This window comes from Delphinus delphis, chromosome 2 (genome assembly GCF_949987515.2).
Source record: "Delphinus delphis chromosome 2, mDelDel1.2, whole genome shotgun sequence".
Classification (NCBI taxonomy): Eukaryota; Metazoa; Chordata; class Mammalia; order Artiodactyla; family Delphinidae; genus Delphinus; species Delphinus delphis.
Window position 1 is genome coordinate 135,688,421 of NC_082684.1, and position 27,097 is coordinate 135,715,517.

Consider the following 27,097-nt stretch of genomic DNA (forward strand, 5'->3'; position numbering starts at 1 on the left):
TTATGGTTGAGTAACACTCCATTGTATATATGTACGACATCTTCTTTATACATTCGTCTGTCGATGGGCATTTAGGTTGGTTCCATGACCTGGCTATTGTAAGTAGTGCTGAAATGAACATTGGGGTGCATGTGTCTTTTGAATTATGGTTTTCTCTGAGTATATGCCCAGTAGTGGGATTGCTGGGTCATATGGATATTCTACTTTTAGTTTTTAAATGAACCTCCATACTGTTCTCCATAGTGGTTGTATCACTTTACGTCCCACCAACAGTGCAAGAGGGTTCCCTTTTCTCCACACCCTCTCCAGCATCTGTTGTTCGTAGATTTTCGAATGATACCCATTCTAACTGGTATGAGGTGATACCTCATTATAGTTTTGATTTGCATTTCTCTAATAATTAGTGATGTTGAGCAACTTTTCATGTGCTTCTTGGCCATCTGTATGTCTTCTTTGGAGAAATGTCTATTTAAGTCTTCTGCCCATTTTTGGATTGGGTTGTTTGTTTTTTTAATATTGAGCTGCATGAGCTGTTTATATATTTTGGAGATTACTCATTTGTCCATTGATTTGTTTGCAAATATTTTCTCCCATTCTGAGGATTATCTTTTTGTCTTGTTTGTAGTTTCCTTTGCTTTACAAAAGCTATTAAGTTTCATTAGGTCCCATTTGTTTGTTTTTATTTCCATTACTCTAGGAGGTGGATCAAAAAAGATCTTGCTGTGATTTATCTCAAAGAGTGTTCTTCCTATGTTTTCCTCTAAGAGTTTTATAGTGTCTGGCCTTACATTTAGGTCTTTAATCCATTTTGAGTTTATTTTTGTATATGGTGTTACAGAGTGTTCTAATTTCATTCTTTTACATGTAGCTGTCCAGTTTTCCCAGAACCACTTATTGAAGAGACTGTCTTTTCTCCATTGTATATGCTTGCCTTCTTTCTCATAGATTAGTTGACCATAGGTGCGTGGGTTTATATCTGGGCTTTCTATCTTGTTCCATTGATCTATGTTTCTGTTTTTGTGCCAGTACCATATTGTCTTGATTACTGTAGCTTTGTAGTATAGTCTGAAGTCAGGGAGTCTTATTCCTCCAGCTCCATTTTTTTCCCCTCAAGACTGCTTTGGCTATTCGGGGTCTTTTGTGTCTCCATACAAATTTTAAGATTTTTTGTTCTAGTTCCGTAAAAAATGCCATTGGTATTTTGATAGGGATTGATTGAATCTGTAGATTGCTTTGGGTAGTATAGTCATTTTCACAATATTGATTCTTCCAATCCGAGAACATGCTATCTCTCTCCATCTGTTGGTATCATCTTTAATTTCTTTCATCAGTGTCTTATAGTTTTCTGCATACAGGTCTTTTGTCTCCTTAGGTAGGTTTTTTTTTTGTGTGTGTGGTATGTGGGTCTCTCACTGTTGTGTCCTCTCCCGTTGCGGAGCACAGGCTCCGGACGCACCGGCTCTGGACGCGCACGCTCAGCGGCCATGGCTCACGGATGCAGCCGCTCTGCGGCATGTGGGATCTTCCCGGACCGGGGCACGAACCCGTGTCCCCTGCATTGGCAGGCAGACTCTCAACCACTGCGCCACTAGGGATGCCCTCCTTAGGTAGGTTTATTCCTAGGTATTTTATTCTTTTTGTTGCAATGGTAAATGGGAGTGTTTCCTTAATTTCTGTTTCAGATTTTTCATCATTAGTGTATAGGAATGCAAGAGATTTCTGTGCATTAATTTTGTATCCTGCAACTTTACCAAATTCATTGATTAGCTCTGGTAGTTTTCTGGTGGCATTTTTAGGATTCTCTATGTATAGTATCATGTCATCTGCAAACAGTGACAGTTTTACTTCTTCTTTTCCAATTTGTATTCCTTTTATTTCTTTTTCTTCTCTGATTGCCATGGCTAGGATTTCCAAAATTATTTTGAATAATAGTGGTGAGAGTGGACATCCTTGTTTGTTCCTGATCTAAGAGGAAATGCTTTCAGTTTTTCACCATTGAGAATGATGTTTGCTGGGGGTTTGTCATATATGGCATTTATTATGTTGAAGTAGGTTCCCTCTATGCCCCCTTTCTGGAGAGTTTTTATCATAAATTGGTTTTGAATTTTGTCAAAAGTTTTTCTGCATCTATTGAGATGATCATATGGTTTTTATTATTTAAATTGTTAATATGGTGTATCACATTGATTGATTTGCGCATATTGAAGAATCCTTGCATCCCTGGGATAAATCCCACTTGATCAGGGTGTATGATCCTTTTAATGTGTTGTTGGATTCTGTTTCCTAGTATTTTGCTGAGGATTTTTGGATCTATATTCATCAATGATATTCGTCTGTAATTTTCTTTTTTTGTAGTATCTTTGTCTGGTTTTGGTATCAGGGTGATGGTGGCCTCATAGAATGAGTTTGGGAGTGTTCCTTCCTCTGCAACTTTTTGGAAGAGTTTGAGAAGGATGGGTGTTAGCATTTCTCTAAATGTTTGATAGAATTCACCTGTGAAGCCATCTGGTCCTGCACTTTTGTTTGTTGGAAGATTTTAAATCACAGTTTCAATTTCATTACTTGTGATTGGTTTGTTCATATTTTCTATTTCTTCCTGGTTCAGTCTTGGAAGGTTCTACCTGTCTAAGAAATTGTCCATTTCTTCAGGTTTGTCATTTTATTGGCATAGAGTTGCTTGTAGTAGTCTCTTAGGATGCTTTGTATTTCTGCACTGTCTGTTGTAACTTCTCCTTTTCCATTTCTAATTTTATTGATTTGAGTCCTCTCCCTCTTTTTCTTGATGAGTTTGGCTAAAGGTTTATCAATTTTGTTTATCTTCTCAAAGAACCAGCTTTTAGTTTTATTGATCTTTGCTATTGTTTTCTTTGATTCTATTTCAATTATTTCTGCTCTGATCTTTGTGATTTCTTTCCTTCTGCTAATTTTGGGTTTTGTTTGTTCTTCTTTCTCTATTTCCTTTAGGTGTAAGGTTAGATTGTTTATTTGAGATTTTTGTTGTTTCTTGACGTAGGCTTGTATGGCTATAAACTTCCCTCTTAGAGCTGCTTTTGCTGCATTCCATAGGTTTTAGATCATCGTGTTTTTGTTGTCATTTGTCTCTAGGTTTTTTTTTTTTTTTTTAACAAATTTATTTCATTTATTTTTGGCTGTGTTGGGTCTTCGTTGCTGCACGCGGGCTTTCTCTAGTTGTGGTGCGCAGGCTTCTCATTGCAGTGGCTTCACTTGTTGCAGAGCATGGGCTCCAGGCGTGCGGGCTCAGTAGTTGTGGCTCTTGGGCTCTAGAGCACAGGCTCAGCAGTTGGGGTGCACGGCTTAGCTGCTCCGCGGCATGTGGGATCTTCCCGGACCAGGGGTCGAACCCGTGCCTCCTGCATTGGCAGGCGGACTCCCAACCACTGCGCCACCAGGGAAGCCCTTTTAATTTCCTTTTTGAGTTCTTCAGTGATCTCTTGGTTATTTAGTAGTGTATTATCTAGCTGCCATGTGTTTGTATTTTTAATGTTTTTTCCCTGTAACTGATTTCTAATCTCATAGTGTTGTGGTCAGAAAAGATGCTTGATATGATTTCAGTTTTCTTAAATTTACTGAAGTTTGATTTGTGACCCAAGATGTGATCTATCCTGGAGAATGTTCCATGTGCACTTGAGAAGAAAGTGTAATCTGCTGTTTTGGGATGGAATGTCCTATAAATATCAATTAAATCTTTCTGGTCTATTGTGTCATTTAAAGCTTGTGTTTCCTTATTAATTTTCTGTTTGGATGATCTGTCCATTGATGTAAGTGAGGTGTTAAAGTCCCCCACTATTATTGTGTTACTGTCGATTTCCTCTTTTATAGCTGTTAGCAGTTGCCTTATGTATTGAGGTGCTCCTATGTTAGGTGCATATATATTTATAATTGTTATATCTTCTTCTTGGATTGATCCCTTGATCATTATGTGGTGTCCTTCCTTGTCTCTTGTAACATTCTTTATTTTAAAGTCTATCTTATCTGATATGAGTATTGCTGCTCCAGCTTTCTTCTGATTTCCATTTGCATGGAATATCTTTTTCCATCCCCTCACTTTCAGTCTGTATGTGTCCCTAGGTCTGAAGTGGGTCTCTTGTAGACAGCATATATGTGGGTCTTGTTTTTGTATCCATTCAGCAAGCCTGTGTCTTTTGGTTGGAGCATTTAATCCAGTCACATATAAGATGATTATCGGTATGTATGTTCCTATTACCATTTTCTTAATTGTTATGGGTTTGTTTTTGTAGTTCCTTTTCTTCTCTTGTGTTTCCCACTTAGAGAAGTTCCTTTAGCATTTGTTGTAGAGCCAGTTTGGTGGTGCTGAATAATCTTAGCTTTTGCTTGTCTGTAAAGCTTTTGATTTCTCCGTCGAATCTGAATGAGATCCTTGCTGGGTACAGTAATCTTGATTGTAGGTTCTTCCCTTTCATCACTTTGAATGTGTCATGCCACTCCCTTCTGGCTTGTAGAGTTTCTGCTGAGAAATCAACTGTTAACCTTATGGGAGTTCCCTTGTATGTTATTTGTCGTTTTTCCCTTGTTGCTTTCAATAATTTGTCTTTGTCTTTAATTTTTGTCAATTTGATTACTATGTGTCTCGGCATATTTCTCCTTGGGTTTATCCTGTATGGGCCTGTCTGTGCTTCCTGGACTTGGGTGACTATTTCCTTACCCATGTTAGGGAATTTTTCGACTATAATCTCTTCAAATATTTTCTCAGGTCCTTTCTCTCTCTCTTCTCCTTCTGGGACCCCTATGATGTGAATGTTGTTGTGTTTAATGTTTTCCCAGAGGTCTCTTAGGCTGTCTTCATTTCTTTTCATTCTTTTTTCTTTATTCTGTTCTGCGGCAGTGAATTCCACCATTCTGTCCTCCAACTCACTTATCCGTTCTTCTGCCTCAGTTATTCTGCTATTGATTCCTTCTAGTGTATTTTTCACTTTAGTTTTTGTATTGTTCACTTCTGTTTGTTTGTTGTTTAATTCTTCTAGGTGTTTGTTCTTTACTTCTTCTAGGTTTTTGTTAAACATTTCTTGCATCTTCTTGATCTTTGCCTCCATTCTTTTTCTGAGGTCCTGGATCATCTTCAGTATCATTATTCTGAATCATATCATTATTCTGATAATCATATCATTATTCTGACAATGATAATCATATCATTATTCTGAATTCTTTTTCTGGAAGGCTGCCTATCTCCACTTCATTTAGTTGTTTTTCTGGAGTTTATCTTGTTCCTTCATCTGGTACATAGCCCTCTGTCTTTTCATCTTGTTTGTCTTTCTGTGAATGTGGTTTTTGTTCCACAGGCTGCAGGATTGTAGTTCTTCTTTCTTCTGTTGTCTGGTATTCGGCTTTTGGGAAGTCTGAGGTCTTCTGTAGCATTCAGTAGGTGTTCTGTAGGAGTTGTTCCACATGTAGATGTATTTTTGATGTATTTGTGGGGAAGAAGGTGATCTCCACATCTTACTCTTCCACCATCTTGAAGCTCTGTCAGGTTGCTTGTTTTCTTATTATTGAATTATGAGTGTTCTTTATATATTTTGGACAAAAAAATTCTTTATCAAGGGTGTGTTTTGAAATTTTTACTCGCAATTTGTAGCTTTTCTTTTCACCATCTTAACACTGTCTTTCAAAGAATAGAAGTTTTAAGTTTTGATTAAGGCCAAGATATTAGTTGTTTTACTCTTGTGGATTATGCTTTTGGTGTGCCATCTAAGAAATCTTTGCTTAACCCAAGAAAACAAATATTTTCCTCCTTTGTTTTCTTCTAAAAGTTTTATAGTTTTAGGCTTTACACTGACTTCTATGATACATTTTGAATAAATCTTTGTATATGGTGCAAGGTGTGGGTTAAGGTTCTGTATATAGCTATCTTCAATTATTCAAGCATCATTTATTGAAAAGACTGTCCTTTCTCCATTGAATTGCCTTTGCACTTTTGTCAAAAATCAGTGTATATGTGTGAACTCTCTATTCTGTTCCACTGACCTCTGTCTTTATCCTTTTCTGATACCACATTGTCCTGATAACTCTAGCTTTATACTAACTCAGATAACATGAATCCTCTGATGTTTTTCTTTTTCAGAATTGTTTTGGTTATTGTACCATCTTTACCTTTCCATACAAATTTTAGAATTGACTTGTTAATTTCTACCAAGAAAAGTCTACTGATCTTGATTTGGATTTCATTGAATTTATAGACAATTTTGGGAGAATTAACATCATAACAATATCAAGTCTTCTAACCAGTAAACATGGCTTACCTTTCCATTTATTTAGGTCTTCTTTGAATTTTTTTCATTAGCATTTTGGAGTTTTCAGCATACGGATCTTGTACATATTTTTTAGTTTCATACCTAAGTATTTCATTTTTTGGTGTTATTTTAATGGCATTGTTTTTAAAATTCAATTTCCAATTGTTCCTTTCTAGTATATAGAAATTCAATTAATTTTGCATATTAACCTTGTATCCTGAAACCATACTAACCTCTCTTATTCATTTTAGTGGCTTTGTGTGTGTGTGTGTGTGTGTTAGATTCTTTCAGATTTTCCATGTAGTAATCATTCTGTTTACAAAGAGATTATTTTATTTCTTCTCTTTCCATCTGCATGCCTTTGTTTTTCTTACCTCATTGCATTGGCTAGGACATTCAGTACAATGTTGAATAGATGTGGTGAGAGTGGATATTCTTGTATTATTCCTGATCTTAGGGAGAAAGCAGTTGGTTTTTCACCATTAAGTAAGATTTTAACTGTAGATATCCTATATCAGTCTGAGGAATTCCTTACATTCCTAGTTTGCTTAAGGCTTTGAATTCAAATGGATGTCGAATTTTATTTTATTTTTATTTATTGTGGTGGTCATATGATTTTTCTTCTTCAGTCTATTGATATGATGACTTACATTGACTTTTTAAAAACTATACCATCTCTTTTGTTTATTTCTTTTTTTTCTTTTATTTAAACATCTTTATTGGAATCTAATTGCTTTTCAATGTTATATTAGTTTCTGCTGTATAATAAAGTGAATCAGCTATATGTATACATATAACCCCATATCCCCTCCCTCTTCTGCTCCCTACCACCCTCCCTATTTCACTCATCTAGGTGGTCACAAAGCACCAAGCTGATCTCCCTGTGATATGAAGCTGCTTCCCACTAACTATCTATTTTACATTTGTTAGTGTATATATGTCCATGTCACTCTCTCACTTCATCCCACCTTACCCTTCCCCCTCCCTGTGTCCTCAAGTCCATTCTCGATGTCTTTATTCCTGTCCTGCCCCTAGGTTCTTCAGAGCCATCTTTTTTTTTCTAGATTCCATATATATGTGTTAGCATACAGTATTTGTTTTTCTCTTTCTGACTTACTTACATTGACTTTTAAGTGTTGAGAAAGTCCTGCATTCCTGGGATAAACCCTACTTGGTCATGATGTATTATCCTTGGTTAAGGTAGGGTTTGCCAGGCTTCTCCTCTGTAAATTTAAAATTTTTCCCCTTTCCATACCCTATTATTTGGATATGAGTCATTAAGTCCAGCCCACATTCAAAGGAGGGAGAATTAAGCTCCACCTCCTGGAGGGAGGAATAACTACTTATATTATTTGGAATTCTTCTGTAAGTAAGATTTATCACATCTCCCCTCCTTCTATTTTAACTTCTCTATGTCTCTGTATTTAAAGTTAGTTTCTTGTAGACCACATATAGTTGAGTCTTTTTTATTTATCCAATCTGACAATCTGTGTCTTTTAACTGGTGTGTTTAGACCATTCACATTTAATATACAAAGAGTCTTCACTTTGTACCATTCCAATAGGCACAAATTTGGTACCACAGTTTCGTTAAATAATACCAGTCCCCCAACAGCAGTGTTCAAATTTCAGTTACTATGGTATAGTAACTGTCAGTAATGGCATAAAGCACAAACTTTGCTGCTAGATCTTTGTTCCACAAATCATTATGTAAGTGAAAGGTGCATATCATGATCAGTGATTGGCCACTGTGTATCTGCTTTTGGGTTCACACACAGACTGCAAAGAATGTAGTGGTATTGCCTTCTTTTCTCTCAATGATAAATCCACATGATTTTTTACAAAAATTGATAATTGAAAGATAGAATCAGTTAACAAAGCTGAAAGTTCAGCAAAATACCCTGAAACTGATAGTGCTGTAAGTGAAATAAAAATTGATTATAAGTAGAATTCTAGAAGAAATAGCTGACTATTGGAATGTTGATATTGCCACCATTCGCAAGACTCTGGTAATGCAACCAGAGGAACTTTAAGGTTAACTTATTGACAAAAATGAGAAAAGTGGTTGTGATGAAAGGGTGAACATGTTCCAGAGGACGTGATGCCAGAAAAAAAAAATCACATTAAAGAAACCCAGAAGTATTTCATAATATTGAAAGTACAAAGGATAAAATGTTGGAAACTGGGCATATAGTCAGTGTACAAATATACCTATTGATGTAAATTTTATTTAGCTCTCAATATAATTACTGGAATACATTAAACTTTAATACTTAAAGTCAAGTATTCCATAGGCCAAATCTGGCCTGTAGCCTGTTTTTCTATGGTCCTCAAGCTAAGAAAGGTTTTTACAATTTTTAAGGCTTGCAAAAACAAAACAAAACAAAATAAAAAGAATATGTACAGAGATTATATGTGGCATGCAGTGCTTATAATATTTTCTATCTGACCCTTTACATAAAGAGTTTGTTCACCCTTGCTTAAAATTGATTCTTACTTTTTAGTGCACTTCTTACTTTTGGTGAAAAATACATTTCCTTCTGTAAAGAGTAAATTTAAAATATGTGTGATATTAAGAAAAAACTGACAAAAATTAAAAGGAAATAGACAAATTTACAATCATAATTTGAGACTTTAACATACCTCTCTTAGCAGTGGATGGAATAAATGGGCAAAAAAATTAATAGAGACATAAATTTGAATAACATGATTAAGTTGACTTAACTGAATATATTCATAACACTGCACTTAATAAATGCAGAATATGTGCTCATCCAAGTTGATCATATGCAAAGACCAAGAAGCAAGTCAGATTTCAAATAACTGAAAGCATACATAGTATGTCCTCTAAACAATGGAGTTAGGCTGCAAATCAATAACAAAAAGGATACGTAGAAAGTACTCAAATTTGTATACTTCTAAATATTCCATGGGTTGAAGAAGAAATCGCAATGGAAATTAGAAAATGTTTTGAATTAAATGGTAATGAAAATATGACATAACAAACTTAGGGAATTTGGCTAAATAGTGCTTTGTGTGAAATTTATAACCTTCTGTTTATATATCAGAAACAAGTAACAGTTGAAATTAATGAGCTAAGGGTGTGTACCAATAAGTTAAGAAAACAAGAAAATTAAACCTCGAAAAAGTAAACAGAAGGAAGAAATAATAAAGGTAAGAGCAGATACCAATAAAATAGAAAGCAAATATCTAGTAGAAAGAATCAGTAAGGTCAAAATTTGGTTGTTTGAAAATAATAATAAAATGGATAAACTCCTAGAGAGACCAATCAAGGAAAAAACAGAAAGGCGTAAATAACCAACATCAGGAATGAAAATGTACATCACCACAGGTTTTACAGATGTTACAAAAATAATTAGAGGATATTATAAACAACCTTATTCCGATAAATTTGAAGGTTTAAATAAAATGGACAAATTTCTTAGACAAGGTTAATTTACTGAACTGAAACAGACAAAAGAGATAATCAAAATAGTCCTATACCTGTTAAAGAAATTAAACCTACAATTATAAACCTACTCCCAAAGAAAACTACAAATTCAAATGGCTTCACTGGTAAATTCTTCCAAACTTATTTCTTTAAGAAAGAAATATTACCAATTTTATCCAAATGCTTCCAGAGAATATAAAAAGAGATGGTACTCACTCACTGAAGGCAAAACTAACCTGGATACTAAAACCTAAGGAAAACATAGGAAAGGGAAAATTTAGGACAGCCTCATGCATCAACAACAATGGTAAATAAAATATTAGCAAATGAAATCTAGCAATACATAAACAGGACGATATATCATAGCTAATTTGGCTTATTCCTCAGATGCATAGGGAATTAATAGGGGTGTCAGAGGAAATAGATAAAACAGATTAAATAAGAACCAGAGTCTTATAACATAATACCCACAATGTCAAAGTTTCTATTGAAAATCACTCACCATACCAAGAACCAGGAAGATGTTAAACTGAATAATAAAACAAGGAATAGATACCAGCACTGAGATGACAGAGATCTTAGAATTTACCTGACAAAAGTTTTAAAGCAGCCATCATAAAAATGTTCCCAAGCAATTACAGAAACACTTGAAACAAATGAAAAAATATAAAAACTCAGCAAAGAAATAGAAAGATTCCACAAAGAAATAGAATATATAAAGAGGAACCAAGTTGAATTTTTAAATTGTGTTAAAATACACATAACAGGGACTTCCCTAGTGGCGCAGTGGTTAAACTCATGCTCCCAATGCAGGGGGCCTGGCTTCCACCCCTGGTCAAGGAACCAGATCCCACATGCGTGCTGCAACTAAGAGTTTGCATGCCACAACTAAGGAGCCCACCTGCCTCAACTGAGCCCATGTACCACAACTGAGGAGCTGGCAAGCTGCAACTAAGGAGCATGCCTGCTGCAATTAAGACCTGGCACAACCAAACAAATAAATAAATAAATGAAATATTTTAAAAAATACATGTAACAGGGAATTCTCTGGTGATGCAGTGGTTAGGACTCAGCACTTTCATTGCTGTGGTCCGGGTTCAATCCCTGGTTGGGGGACTAAGATCCCACAGGCTGCGTGGTGTGGCAAAAAACAAAGAAACAAACAAAAAAAAACCCACAATACATTTACCATCTTAACCATTTTTAAGTGTATATTTTTTAACAAATTGAAAATTTGGAACAGAAAACTATGGTCATCTGAATACAAATTCAGTGGATGGCTCAACAACAGAATGTAGGAGGCAGGGGAATCAGTGAGCTAGAACAGCGGTCCCCAACCTTTTGGGCACCAGGGACCGGTTTGGTGGAAGACAGTTTTTGCACAGATGGGGTGGGGGGATGCTTCAGGTGGTAATGAGAGTGATGGGGAGGGATGGGGAGCGGCAGACAGAGCTTCGCTTGCTCGCTCACCCGCCAGTCTCCTCCTGCTGTGCAGCCTGGTTCCTAACCGGCCACGGACCGGAAATGGACTCATACTGGTCTGCAGCCTGGGGGCTGGGGACCCCTGAACTGCAAGACAGAAAAATAGAAATTACCCAGTCTGATCAATGGAGAGAAAATAGACTAGGGGAAAGAGATTAACAGAGCCTCAAGGACTTGTGGGATTGTAGCAAGAGATCTAACATTTGTATCATTGTAGCCCAGAAGGAGAAACAATAGAGGGCAAAGCTGAAAAAAGTACTCAAAGAAATACTGGCTGAAAACTTCCAAAATTTGGCAAAATATATAAACCTACAGCTTCAAGATGAGCCAAACCCAAACAGGATCAAAACAAAGAAATCCACACTAAGACAGTCAGACTTCTAAAAACTAAAGACAGAGAAAAATCTTGAAAGCAGGAAGAGAAAAACAACACCTTACCTACATGAGGAAAAAATTCAAAAGACAGTGGATTTCTCATCAGAAACCATGGAGAAGAAAAGAAAGTGGCACAGTTTTTTTTTTAAGTGCTGAAAGAAAAGCACTGTCAACCCAGAATCTTATATCTAGTGAAGATATCCTTTAGGAATAAAGGAGAAATCAAGACATTCTAAGCTGAAGAAAAATTAAGATAATTTAGGGTCACTAGTATAATGACCCTAAGCAATGGCTAAAGAAAATTCTCTCAATTGAAGCGAAATGATAAAAGAAGGAATCTTGGCACATCAGAAAAGAAGAAAGAACGTGGTAAAACAAAAATATGGGTAAAAACAATAGACTTCCTTTTTCCTCTTGAGTTTTCTAAATTATATATGATGTTTGAAACAAAAATTATAACACTGTCTGATGTGGCTCTAAGTGTATGTAGAGGAAATAAGCATGCAATTACCATGAGATCCAGCAGTTATGCTCTGGGCATTTATCTTAAAGAAATGAAAACATATGTTCATACAAAAACCTGTACACAAATGTTTATAGCAACTTTATTCATAGTAGCCAAAAACCGGAAATAACCCATACATCCTTCAGCTGGTGAATGGCTTAACAACTGTGGTACACTCATACTGTGGATTACTAGTCAGCAGTAAAAAGGTATAAACTACTGATACAAGCAACAACCTGGATAAAATCTCCAGAGAATTATGCTGAGTGAAAAAAAAAATCCCAAAATGTTACACATCGTATGAGTCCATTTATCTAACATATTTGAAATGATAAAATTATAGACATGGAGAACAGATTAGTGGTTGCCAGGGTTTAAAGCGGTGTGGGGTGAGAGGGGAGCGGCTGTGGCTATAAAAAGACAACATGAGGAATCCCTGTGGTGAAAATGTTCAATATCTTGGCTGAATCAATATTTCAGTCGTCATATTGTACTATAGTTTGGCAATATATTATTATTGGGAAAAATTGAGTTAAGAGTACAAAGGAGCTCGTTGTATTATTTCTTACAACTGCATGTGAATCTACAATTATCTCAAAATCAAAAGTTTAGGTAAAAACAAAGACACCAGTAGGAGGGTGAAATACCAAGCCATAGAATAAAAAAATTATTTGTAATACATATAACTCATAAAAAATTAGTACCCAGAATACATACATAATTCCTATAAATAACTAAGAAAAAGAAAGACAACCCATTTAAAAAAAAAAAGAAATGTTAAAGTTTCTAAATCACTTTACAAAAGAAGATATTCAAATGACCAATACACATATCAAAACAACTGCTCAACTTTATGGGTGATCAGGGAAATAGAAATTAAACCCACAAAGAGCTACCACAACAGAGTCTTCAGGATGGCAAAACAAACAAACAAAAGGAAATATCAAGTGTTGACAAAGATATATATGATCTGGAATGCTCATACATTGCTAGTAGGAAAATAATTCAGTATAAACACCTTGGAAAAGTGTTTGGCATTATCTACTAAAACTGAGTGTATATTTACCCTGTGACTCAGCAATTCTTCTTTTTGATATGTATCCAACAGCGACGCATACATATTTACATGAAAAGACATGTACAAGAATGTTCATAATGGTATTACTCATAATAGCTCTATGGTATAAACCACTGAAATTCCCATCAACAGTAGAATGGATACAAAATTGGGTATTTTCATACATACATTCATACATATTTATCCCTGATGCCTCTCTTTCCCTCACTCCTATCCATCAGCCAGTCCTCATGGCTCCACCTCCAAAACACAACCTGAATTTGTTCACTTCTCCTCATATCCATTGATACCATCCTCCTCAAATCCACCGTCATTTCTCACCTGGTTTACCAATATAGCCTTTTAACTAGTCTTCTTGGTTCTACTCATGCTCCCCTATGATTCATTATCTGTAAAGCAGTCAGAATGGTCTTATTAAAATGTAAATCAGATCACCTCATCCTCCTGATTAAACTTTTCAGTGAGTTCTCATTGTAATTAGGATTAAATCCACTCCAAATCATAGTTTGAAAGGCTGCCATACTGGTTCTGCTATAGTCTAAGGCATTTAAAAAGAAGATCCTAAGATATACTGAGTGGCTTAAACAAATTAAGAGTTTATTTCTCTCTCACACAAGGGTTGAAAGGAAGATAGTCCCAGATTGTCAGGGCATCTCTGCCAGACTCAACCTGGAGTTCCATCTTTGGCTCCAAAGTGCTTGCTCATCACATCTGCATCCCAGCTAGCCAGAGATGAAAAATGAGAAGGGGAAGCCATGCCCAGAAGTTTCCCTTTCCACTTCTGCTTACATCCTCATTGTCTAGAACCTGGGCACGTGGCACACCACACTGAAAGGAAGACTAGGAGATGTTGTCTTTGGCCAAGCTGACATGTGCCCACCCATGATTCTATTACTGTGGAAGTAGGGGAGAATGAACATTGAGGACAACTCATAGTCCTGCTCTACCCTACATCACTTCAGTCTTCTCTACCTCTCCAGCCTTATCTCTTCCCTCTCTCTTGGCCTTCTAGCCACACTAGCTTTCTTGCTCATTCCCTCCTTAGTCCCCCAGGCCATTGTGCCTGTGCTGTCCTACATCTGAAATACTGTTCCCTAGATCTTTACATGACTGGCTCCTTCTCGTCATTTGGATCTCAACATCTTCCAAGACACATTCCCTGACCCTTCCCTCCCAAGCAAAGCAATCACTTCCTTTTATCACTCTCTAGTCCATGTTGTTCTATTTTATTTCTAACACTTATCCCTAGCTTAAATTCTCATTTACTTATCTGCTAGACTATAAGCACCATGAGAGTAGAAATGTTGTCTGACTTATTCTCTGTCAGATCCCCAGCTACCTTGGATAAAGCAAGCATTCAACAAATATTTGTTGAACAGAAGGATTAATTTAGCCAAAACCCCTCATTTTATAACTGGTAAAGCTGAGGTCCAGAGAAAGTAAATGGCTTGTGTGAGGTTCTGCAACTAGTTAATAGATTCCCAGGTCACTGCTTTTCTCCTATTTCATCCAGCCTCCTCTTTGAAGTCTTCTATTATCTCACCTCTCAGCAATCATTCCTCTGAACACCTATAGTACTAGACTTTAACATACATTTGGTTTTCAGTCTATAATACTTTGTATTGTTATTTGTTTTTTATTATATTTGTCTTATTTTCCCAACCAAGCTGCAAATCCCTTGAAAATACCAACTTTCTAACACATAGAGAACACAGGCCCTGAGTAGGTATTTCACAAAGAGACTAAAGTTACTTTATTCAGTAAAGTGAAACTCAGATTCATTACAAGTTTCCTCTGTCCTATTATTGAAGATAAAAGATTTTGGTAATTTCTGTGTATCCCCAACTAACATACAGGCAGGACTGTCTTACCGGTAGTCAAAATCTTACGTGCTTCATCAAAACTACGCAGAGGAGCCGCTCTGGGTGTAATGGGTGGATTCTGAAAGGTAATTCTTGCTGTTGGTGGAATCAATCCTTGTTCTCTCATACTTAAAATACCTAAAAAGGAAGGTTAGAAGAATATGAGTTTAACTTCAAGCATTTCCACAAAGTCTGAACTCTATAAATTTCACAAGTGTAACTTACTCTATTCATTAGTTTATTTGTGAGACTACATTTAGTGCCTTAATCATCTGCAAGAAAAAAGCCCTAGTACTGTTCATTTAAGCCTAATCTAACCCAAGAAAAATGGCATTTCTAATAATGGTATTATGAAATAAACTTGTACTGTGATAATTTCATTTTAAGGTAGAAATACAATTCCAATGCAAACAGAAACTTCTTTATACTTAATGACATTTTCAATTATTGATAATATTGGTATTCTTTTTAAAATACAGAGAAATCAGGTACACAGTCAATAACTAAGGAGATCTTTGGTTCTGAAAGAAAGAAAATCTGTGTGCTTGAAATCATGCTCCTGTTGTTACGAGTCATATTTTATTTTTTAAAAAGAGTTATTTTTAGACATTTCTCATATTACCAGATGATGTGAATGCCCAAGTAGGTTGTTTTAGTGTTACTGGGCAACATGGTTAGTATTAATGTGACTAATTTACAATTCCTAGAACTCATACTGTGTCAATATGACTGGTGCCAAGGTTTTTTAAGGACAGGAGACATTGTTTTAAAAAAATGAATAAATCAATGAGTAAATGAATAATTGAGCAAAACCTGCTGTGAGGGGCGAAACTCACATTTAAGGTGGATCTATGGTATTGAAGCCAGAAACCCAGAAACTCTGGGAGTACTTGACATAGACATGTGATAGGGCTTCAGCTTCTTGTTGCTCTCAGCTAATAGGAAGAAAAATAAAGAACTCTGGCTCTCAATGAAATCCAAGTAAAAAACTGTGTCCTAAGCTGGACTAGGTTGAAGAAGTTGGCACACATCCTAAGAGGGATAAATATTGTTTTCATTTGCTTTATTATCTCTAAGGACTATATTATGTCACATTCAGGAAATTAAAGTCTAGGGTTATAGGAATTCAGAAGAATGATCGCTGAGGGATGGGAGAGCTGAAGAAGACTTCACTACGAACAATGATTCCAAAACAATGATGGTAAATGATTCTAAAACAATGATTCCAAAGAGAAGTCTTCAGTTTACTTACTGCAGGATTATCTGGGGCAAGAATTTATTATTAAAAATGGAGATTCCCGGGCCCCATCCCAGACCTGTCCAAATTTCTGAGGCCCCTGGGAATCTGCATTATGGAAGCCTCCAGGAGATGTTTATGTGCATTGAAGTTTGAGAATCACTAGAATTGGGGCCAGTGATCTACATTTTAAATAAGCACTCCAGGTCAATCTTTTGCACTGTTAAAACTTAAGAACTACTGATCCCAAGTACAACTCTTCAAGCCCTTTTCAAAATTAGTACTCCAGGTTTTAATTGTTATAACACCAGAATTTAACTACATTAAAATATGAAGACTAATTCTTTGTCCTCACAAATATTTTCCACCTATAAATATCATATCCCATGTCCAAGAACTGTGCCTACTTTGCACATGTGGAAAACAGAGCTGCTTCTAATTCAGTGTATTTTCATTACTAGAATGAGTTTCATTCTCTGAGAATCCCAAAGAATATGAGCATGATTTTAACCCTTGCTTTAGTACTAGGTGAAGCAATTCACTTAATTTTAGACAAACACACATGTGCATTTACCATCGAAAGGAAAAAGTTATGATTTTGGAATAAGCAAAAGAGATTACTGGTTATCTTTTCATCAGAATGCTGGAAACTCTGGAGATTATCTGACCCTATAATCACCTTTGTTTTTGATTAATCTCTTTTACAATTCTGTAGAGATTAAGGTTAGTTTATAGAAAACCAAGAGCAGTGCAAATAATTCTTGTTTATACACATGCAAATAAATTTTGTCACATGGAGGGACAGTACTTTCCCCACCCCCCAAAATTCAGTTCTGCATGCATCTGCAAATTTATTTCCAAATTTTTGGTTTGTAAATTGGTCTGCTGTTTGAATTCTTCTTTGAATCAATTGTAACATTTTACTGGTTCCCTCATTTAATTAATGAGTTAAACAGAATCTTTGATGTGTTCATTTTATAGTTGTATAAGAGTCATGGTTTTACTTTCAAAAATATATATCCTTTAACAATTTTGGAGATCCCACCAAGATGAGCAAAAGATTCACCTGAAATTGCCAGAAAAGGTACATATCACAGGGAACCAAGCCAGGCACTTATTTTCTTGGCACCCACAGGTGAATTCAAAGTGGCAATAGAACTTTGCTGACTCTTGTTTCTCTAATTTTGATATTACTCCATATTAATGGCTGATAAGTTAGTCCTTGTTGGTGGCTACGACTGAGAATTTGGTGAGTTTTGTAAATGGATCTTACAGAGATCTATTCCCTATCGAGTGAGAGACAATAGAGAATATGGTTTGTAGACTTCTGTTTGTCTATGTATGTATTTTGAGCTCAATTCAACTAGGAATTTCATACCCACAAGGAAGGAGACTAACTTTTTGCTATCTGGACCATTACATTTTTGTGTTTCTGTGTTTATTTTTCGTTTGTGGCTGAAATTGTAGGATTGAAGCTATAAACTCTCTCTGATCTGTCATTCAGAAAGCCCTTTATTTCTCATTGTGAACGTAGAATGTTTTCCTGTCTCCAGATGGTATTAATAAATTAGATTGTAAAGTCTCAAATTAAAGGAGCTGTGTTCTGATTGACTTACAGAGAGAAATGAGCACTTACAGGAATTGAATATTCCTAAAATTCCCAGAAAATAAGGAAATTGAACTTCTACTACTTTAGATGAGCTCCCTCTCACCTCCCGAATTCAGAAACTCTGACTGAGCCTCCTTACTTTTCATGGCAATATGGGTTATTTGCGTAGTTTCAATAAGAAACTTTTCTTCTTTTATTAAGATATAATTGAAAAAACTGCTTATGCAACCAAGAACTTGCCTGGAATTTCATATTTAAGAATGATGTTATTAGTGAGGTATAATAAGTTACATTTAAAGAACTAAGCTTGACTTTATGGAACCAAATGCTTCCAAAGCCCTCCCAGAAAAACTGGCCTGATACATGGCTTACAGGATTTCCATCCTTACAGGTGGAAAGGAATGTCATTTCCCAACAGGTCCAAGAAGCTTAGGATATTTGGAGCATTTCTAGAGGAGAGGAATGTACCCAAATTTATAGGTTCTGTAGTTGAAATATGGTGGACAGAGTTTCTTGGGCTTGATTTTCTAACCTCAGTATAACAAGTAATAGAGGATTTAAAAACTTCAATCTGAGATTCCTTATGAAAACTTCCAACAGAGCAAACTTAAGATGGCCTATGTGGTGATTAACATTCTTGCTGCACCTATGTAAATTATCAGGCCAAACCTAATGAGACCAGCCTTATTTTGTGAATAATTTTTTTAGATCATTTTGTATCAAAAATGGGGGAAGATTATAGGAAATTTTTTTTTTTTATGTTTTAGAATAAGCAAAAGAGATTACTGGATACCTTTTCAATGGAATGCATTCAGGAACTATCTGAACCTAGTCTTTGACTAGGCTATTTTACAATTCTGTAGAGATTAAAGTTAACTTGTGGGGAAAAAACTGATAATAATGCAAATAATTCATATCTATAGACATGAAAAAAAATTCTGTCTGGTGAAGGAACATTCCTTCTTTCCATAGAAATGTCAATTTCCCATCTATTTGCAAATTTATTTCAATTTTCCTGATCTACAAAGATATGTTCTTTGGATTCTCCTTCAGACCAGTTGTGACAGCTTACAAATTCTCTCCTTTAACTGATGAGTTAAGTAAATAAAATCTTTGACACGTGTTCATTTGTAAGAGAGTCAGGATTTTACCTGTTTTTGAAAATCATCCCTTAACACCTTTGTCTCATTTAATTTTCGAAACTCTCTCACTTTCCTGTTGACTAGATTAGGAATTAGAAATTCATTCATTGTGTCAGTCATTCAACCAATATTTAAGTGCCTGTTATAATATCCCCACTCAGGAAATATTCTGGAGAGTGGGAATTCAATGGTGAACCAGACAGACCTCATGGAGCCTTTAGGGGTGGAGAAGACATTAAATAAATTCACAAATAAATATATAATTACAAACTGTGATCATCTATAAAGGAAAAAGACAGATGCTTGAGGAAATGACTTCTACAGGCAGAGGTAAAAGCACTTGTGAAGGCCTGATGTGAAAAAGTGCTTGGCCTGATAAGGAAGAGAGAGAAGTCCCATGTGGCTGGAGCACAGAGAAAGCAGAATGAGATGAGAATGGAAGGGAGGCCAGGTCAGGCATGCCTTGTTTATAGAGTTTAGAGTTTATTCTAAGATCAGAGAGCAACTTGCCCACTGTCACACAGAGCCTAAACGGAACATTTTTATTATGAGACTTATATTCTTAACCATTGTGGAGGGGTTGGGGGAGCTTTCTTCTTTGGATTTAGCAAGATAATTCAAGAAGAAGTAGAGAAGTTTGCCCTGCATTTTCCAAAACTATTCTCTCTTCTGGATGTTGTTCATCTTTCACCACATGCTGGACTTGTGTAGATCTGGGGTGACTTAAATGACAGTTCAGAGCATCAGGACATGTAAAAGTCTGGACACTCTATCTACATTTGTGTGGCTTGTGCTTTCCTGGTGTTCATATTACCTTGCACAGTACCAGACATATGGCAAGTACTCAATAAATGTGTTGATTAATTGGTTAATTAATTACAAATATTATGGTAGGCCATGTGTTCTCTGGCAGATAATTGAGGGATGAAAATACGATGTTTTTCTGGACCAAGTTGCTATGGCTCTAGATTTACCTTTGTTTTGCAGCAATTTTTTATTGTGTCTATTGCTAAAGCAAGTATAGATAGATTGATTGATTGATTCATTCATTCATTATTTTATTCATCTTAATTTGACCCAGGAATAATGTAAGTGTTTCTAAAGCAAGAAGTAGAAACTCTGCTGAAGTTTTCCCAGGGAGTAAACATTATGTAAACCAACTAAAAGCATGTGTCACAAAGATTTCTAAACAACGATGATTTGTAACTAGGAAAGTAATTGTTACAGTTGCAGGAAATTTAATCAATTAAGAGACTTATAATGATGCAGGGCTGTCTTGAGTTTTGCTGTACCCCACCACTGACTGGGTCAGCAGACCAGGAGCTACAAGATGGGGGACTTTAAATCTTCAGGTACCAGAAGAGCCCTGGGGAACCAACTTTAGATCCAAAATACTCCAGACAACAGTTAGAAAGTGAGATAGAAATAATTAAAGATCATCTCACTTGCTCATATTTGAGGTACAAAAGGTGATCCACTTAATTCTTTAGGGGGACTTCCCTGGTGGCGCAGTGGATAAGACTCCACACACCCAATGCAGGGGGCCTGGGTTCGATCCCTGGTCAGGGAACTAGATCCATGTGCATGCTGCAACTAAGAGTTCACATGCCACAACTAAGGAGCCCTGGAGCTGCAACTAAGGAGCCCACCTGCCATAACTAAGACCTGGTGCAACCAAAAAAAAAAAAAAAAAAGAATTCTTTAACATGTCAGCCAATTAAGTATCAGGGAGAAGTAAAGAGGGTTACACTTGTGACACTCAGTCCTTAGTCATTTGCTTACTCTTTCATTTGCTTACTCATTCAACCAACAATTTAGTATCTACAAAATGCTAGATATGGTTATAAGCACTGGGGATACTGAGATAAAGATGACATGACCTTTTGCTTAAAAAACAAGAAATCCACTGGTTTCACAAACTCTGGTATTTCGACTAAGACATGCATAGTTTAAATGCTAATTGCATAAATTCTGGCTTCATATTTTTGTATAATAGTATATTGAAATAAGTTTTTAAATGCTATCGGAAAAGTATCAGAAACTATCTGCTCAGAAGCTTGAAAAATTATAATAATATCACTTAAACAAAATAATAATTTTAATGTGTAATAACATCAACATCTAAATCAATAGTAAATCTATAGAATCATGGATTTTAGAGGTGGGAAGGGACTCTAGTCCAACCTTCTGATTTACAGAGAAGGAAACTCAGGCTACAGTGAGGACTTGACTTGTCTGAAGTCATCTTGGAGAATTAGTGGCTGAATCCAAATTCAAACTCAGGCCCCCAGTCCCACCTCAGTGCTCTTTCCCTATGTTCCTAAACATATAAAATGGTTATGGAATCACTAACCTTTATTGCCATCCACTTGTAAGACTGGCACAGGGGTGAAATAGGGATTCGTGCGATGGGAAGCTGGCAGCACCGTGAGGTTGGATATGGTGGACCCTTTTATTAACTTCTGAGCCTTCCCCTAAATGATCAAAAATTTGTTTTCAGCAGACATTTTTTGCCTTCAAAATGAGCACAGTTTTCTTCTTGTAAACAATAAATAAGATTATGAATCGTTTCATTAAGTTTTAATAAAGTAGCAATATCAGCTCCAATTTTATTGCTGATGAGTACCCTGTGCTATTGTCTACTGTAAGGAGTTTGTGTAATTTAAAATAGTTAATTAAATCCAATTAACATGTTGTGATTTCCACTATGCAAAGTCAGTATAGTAGTTAATAAAGGAACTATTAAGATTTTGTTCAATTTTAATGACTACAATATAAAAGTGCTAAATCTTGACAGGAGGCTTTGAATACAGCAAAGTTTTATACAGGCAAATTTTCTAGGAAATACATATTAGAGTTTTGAGGATAAAGAAAAACTGGGAGAATGTAAAGATAAATCTATCAGTCAACATTAACAGGTTAAGGATAAACTCTCAGCATACTCTTGCAGATCTTAGAAATGGTTAAAGACATGATGTTTAGATCACTTACAGTAGATATTACTTTTCCTAAAGTCATTACATGCTTTTATTATAGTTATGAAATATGAACTGTTTCTATTAAATGGTTTCTAGATTTTGAAGATTATAGGTATTGCAAATAAATCACATTTAATTGTAGAGCCCAAGCACATTATTTTACCTTTATTATAGGAGGTTATGAATTACCTGGGCCCTCTCAGCAAGGAAGATGCAACTGTTTGGTATTTATAGACTGTTTTAAATTTTCCAGTTGTTTTCCAAACATTAATTAATTTGCACAACTTCCAAGGGAACTAGGTAACGGTTTGCTAATAAAGAGCCAAGTCAGAAAGCTTAGTAGATTTGTCTCAGGTCACGTAGAGTACTAGATATGCAAAGATGATTCAATTTGAAGATTAATCTGATTCTGCATTAGTGAAACTTGCCATTGGACTCAGTTGTAGTACATCTTATTGTTCATCAAGGTCATGATGACCTTAAGGAAAAAGAAAGGGAAAGTTTCATCAAGACTCTGGGGAGAAAATCACTTTGCAAAATAAATATCTACTGGCTGAGAAATGTCTGTGAACAAAGTTATTTTGGGGCCATACTGCCAGGATGTGGTACTTAAGGGAAACTATAAGCAACTACCATCCTATGGACACCAAAACCTTTGGCGATGTTTGGTGAGGACAGTTTAAAATGACTACAAATAGGATTTTTAACAGGAAAGAGCAGACTGTTAATGCAATCGGTTTCCTTCCAGGCGAGTGGGAAGAGAAAAGGTCAGTGCTCTGGGTCTCGCCTTGATGAGAGTGTGTATGCGCATTGTGTGATTATGGAACTTCTGTCTTGCTGATGCACCTTGGTCTCCTTTCCTCATCCTCAGCTCTCCTTTCCCCACCTCACCTCCAGAGAGGAGTAGTTTCCAGGAGCTCCTCCTAACCAGGGAGGCTGAGATAATCACCCAGTGTACTGTGCTCCAGACATGGCGCAGGCATAGCTGAGGACACTCAGTATCAAAAATGGAAGAGTCTCCAGTTATCTGATTGATCTCAGGGTCAGGGAGGCAAAGGTAAATCGAAGGAAGAAAGATTCCACTTAAATAAAATTGTCAAGTACTGTGAAAGTGTAAAATATAGTTTTGGCAGTTTCGGGGCTTACAGCATCATTTATCTGGATTTTCTGAAAGCCTTTGACAAAGTACACCTGACAACCTGCTCTTGAAAGCTAAAGTAGCAGGATCTGACATCAAACACAATGTAAAGTGTGACACAAAGATGAGGGTGGAAGGCAGATGATGTTCGGATTCTCTCAGGCAGTCAGCACATTCATAACACTGGTTTCTTTAATTCTTTACATTGCATAAATCTCAACAATGTAAAAGCCAGACCCAAGGTCTAGGGCTGTGCTGAAAAGGCAGTGAGGTGTGTGTGTGTATGTGTGTGTGTGTGTGTGTGTGTGTGTGTGTGTGTGTGTGTGTGTGTGTAGGGGGCATGGAGGGGTGACATCCTGGCGAGTTTACATTTCTGCATATGCTTGGTTGGAAGAAGGACGGTAACAACCTTCAGCGTTTACTGAGCATTTACTATATAACACTAACTTTAATACAATAAGCATTAAATTTCATGAGCAATGGAAAATCTAAGAGCTATGAGAGTGCAGAAGAGGTAGTAATTAACTCTGCCTGCTGGTATTGCAGAAGGCTTTGCAATGACTCTCAACCCTGGCTGTATATTAGCATCACTCAGGGAGCTTTTTAAAAATACTGCTGCCTGGGTCCCAACCCTGGGCAATTAAATCAGAATAGCTGTGCTGGGGCCTGGGCCTCGGTATTTTTATAAAGCTCCCTAGGTGATTCTGCTGTGCAGCCAAGGTTGAGATGTACTGCAGTCAGTGATACTTAAATTATGTCTTAAAAGAAGCACTGAATTATATCCCATAGAGAAGAGGATGCAATTGTAGGTAGAAAGAATGGTGGCGGCAAAGCAAAATAGCATACAAATGCATGAAGATCTCATTGAAGATGAAGGGCTCTGTGTGGCTGGAGTATGTTGTGTGTATCAGGAGGATAAGGTGGGGGATGAGACTGGAAAGGTAGGTTTAGATTAATGCAAATTAAAGAAACCGGCTTTATGAATATGCTGATTGCCTAACAGAAGTCGAGTATCATCTGCTTCTGGCTTCTCTCTCTCTCTCTCTCTTTTTTTAAAAAAAAATAAATAATTAATTAATTTTTGGCTGCGTTGGGTCTTCGTTGCTACGCAAGGGCTTTCTCTAGTTGCGGCGAGCAGGGGCTACTCTTGGTTGCGCTGCTCAGGCTTCTCATTGCGGTGGCTTCTCTTATTGCGGAACATGGGCTCTAGGCACGTGGGCTTCAGTAGTTGTGGCATGTGGGCTCAGTAGTTGTGGCTCACAGGCTCAGAGCATAGGCTCAGTAGTTGTGGCGCACGGGCTTAGTTGCTCCGCAGCATGTGGGATCTTCCCGGACCGGGGCTCAAACCCGTGTCCCCTGCACTGGCAGGCGGATTCTTAACCACTGCACCACCAGGGAAGTCCCCTGGATTCTCTTTTATCTCATGCTTTATATTTTATGTTGAATCATGCTTTTTGGTTTGAATACTACTAATGAAAGAATCATATTCTAAACAGAGCAATGTCCCTCATATCTGGTACTTATTACTGTTTCCAAAACTATAATTCAGAACTTTATCACTTTATGCCAAAATCCTCTATAATAGCTTAAAATTTCTTCAATATTTAAAAAATATATAAAAGCTTAAAGAAGAAAACAGCAATCATATTCCTGTCAGCCAGAATTAATTATTGTGAATATCTTGGTATATTTGCTTCCAGTGTTTTCAAATAGAAAAATCATTCTATTTTATTCTTCTGGTAATAATGATATATGCTCATTATAAAGATTCCAAATAATGCGGAAAAACACAGAGATGAAAGTTTAAGAAACCATACCAAATATCATTAGGTGATTCACTATCCCTGACGTCTTTGGAGTGATTGATCTATTGTTTTGTAAAAGTAGGACTTATATTATTAAACTTAATTTGACATGAATTTAATAGGAAGGGAAAAGGCTGAATTAAATCCAGCAAATTGGGACTTCCCTGGTGGTCCAGTGGTTAAGACTTTGCCTTCCAATACAGGGGGTGTGGGTCCGATCCCTGGTCGGGAGCTAAGATCCCACATGCCTCGTGGCCAAAAAACCAAAACAGAAGCAATATTGTAAAAAATTCAATAAAGACTTTAAAACCACATCAAAAAGATAAAAAATAAAATAAACCCAACATATCATTAAGCCTCAAATAAATATTTCTTTACCACAAGATTCCTGTGAATTAAAAAAATTCCTTTGCATGGGTTGGCAAATTTTTTCTTAAAGGGCCAGAGAGTAAAAATTTTAAGCTGGCTCAGTCTATTTTTATAGCTGGAAAGTAGCATAAACAATATGGAAACAAATGGGTGAAGCTGTGTTCCAATGAAACTTTACTTACAAAAACAGGTGGTTCACCCTCAGGCAGTGATTTGTGGACCCCTGCTCCATTGTTAAATAAAGGCAATTATGAAAAACATTTAGGTTTTTCTTCATCACATGTTTTTATTTTGGATAACATATCCCAGCTTCAAAAGATGGCGAACATTAGAACTTTCTTGCTACTCCCATCTCCTCTGCCTCACCTCCCAATTTTGTATTATATTATTTTTACATTGTCCAGATTTATAATATTCACATTCTCTTTTGAAACCATCATTGCTATGATTGTTTGGTATTAGTTCTACACGTGAATGGATCCAGTGCTCATCAACAGTCCTTCTGTCAGGGCTTCTTTATGCTTGAGTTCTTTATTTTGGTGGATTATTAAATTGCCTGGCATTGGTTATCAAGCAGTTCTTTCCAACAAGTGTTCATGGGTATTTTACTTCCCTGAACCTTTATACTTGAATTACACCCGGGGCCATCTTATCTTAAAACTCTGTAGACTACACCATTGTCTTCCACAAAGAATATAATGAAATTGGATGATTTTTTACCCCTTGTAGGTGATTTTTCTTTCTGCCTGGATGTCTGAAGCATTCTCTGCCTTTCAAGTTCAAGTGTTTAACTAGGAAATACCTTTATATTAAATATTCTAAATCAAAATTTCCTGGGATTCAATGTTTTCTTTCCACCTGCAGATTCAGTTCTTTCTTCACTTCCGGAATGTGCTCTTAAATTACAGCATTGGATACATCTTCTCTTTCATTTGCTGGCTTCTCTCTGTCAGGGACATCAAGTGTCCTTAAATGTTGGCTCATCTTTATCTTTCATAGTGTGGTTCCTAACTATTCGTTCTCTCCTGGTTCCTTTTAGAATAGAACACTGAGTTTTAGCTGAGCACATGGCTATCCAGTTAAAGACCACATTTCCCAGTGTCCCCTGTGGCTAAATGGAGACGTGAAGCCAATAAGATGGGGCAGAAGTGATACGTATAACCTCTGTGGCATCTCCTTAGAGTGCTTGCCCTGGACTATTTTTATCCTTCCTACAGACTGAAACGTGGGTGTGTAAAGGAGCCAGCTTCAACCATTGAAATGAGAATGTCCTATAACCACAGGAATGAGGAGGTGATGGAGCATCAAGATAGAAGGAACCGTATTTTGGATGACCTCCTGGAGGAGATCCTGCCAGACTGGGACTTCTTGCCTGTGGACTCTTTTGTGAGTGAGAAGAAACTAATTTATTTAAGGCATTATATTTTTGGATTTCTTTGTTACAGCAGCTTAGCTGGTAACAAACTAATATGCATATCTGTTAACTTCTAATTAATCTCCTTTATTTTTTCCTCTGCATTTACTGTGCTTACAGTCTTTTCTCCATGTCAATATTTCAGTATTCAGCAGTATCTGTTCTGTTCTTTCTATTTATAGTTTACTTATTAGTTCTATAAAGTATTTTGGTATTCAGTTTATTTCCTTATGTCTGCAACCTCCCTTTTTATCTCATTCTGCTATTTTATCATCTCATGGTTGAGCTCTAGTTTTACTTAATTTATGCTCCTATCAAGCTGTGCTACAATGTGAAGAAATTGTGAGAAAATTCCTTCTGTTCCTTGAGTTAGGTTTTTTTCCTAGA

The 27,097-nt window shown here is 36.5% G+C and overlaps 1 protein-coding gene and 1 long non-coding RNA gene across 2 annotated transcripts in view; one reads left to right on the forward strand and one right to left on the reverse strand.

Moving 5' to 3' along the window:
• Positions 1-26,797, forward strand: part of LOC132419824 (uncharacterized) — a 35,892-nt gene extending 9,095 nt beyond the window's left edge. Inside the window, exon 3 of the long non-coding RNA XR_009518251.1 lies at positions 26,514-26,797. This is a non-coding gene — a long non-coding RNA (uncharacterized lncRNA). The remainder of the gene's footprint in view (positions 1-26,513) is intronic.
• Positions 1-27,097, reverse strand: part of IQCH (IQ motif containing H) — a 209,680-nt gene that overhangs the window by 121,126 nt on the left and 61,457 nt on the right. The window contains exons 5-6 of the mRNA XM_060003709.1: positions 21,360-21,480; positions 15,028-15,156 (exon numbers count right to left, since the gene is read on the reverse strand). Coding sequence (XP_059859692.1) covers positions 15,028-15,156; positions 21,360-21,480 — 250 coding nt within the window. The remainder of the gene's footprint in view (positions 1-15,027; positions 15,157-21,359; positions 21,481-27,097) is intronic.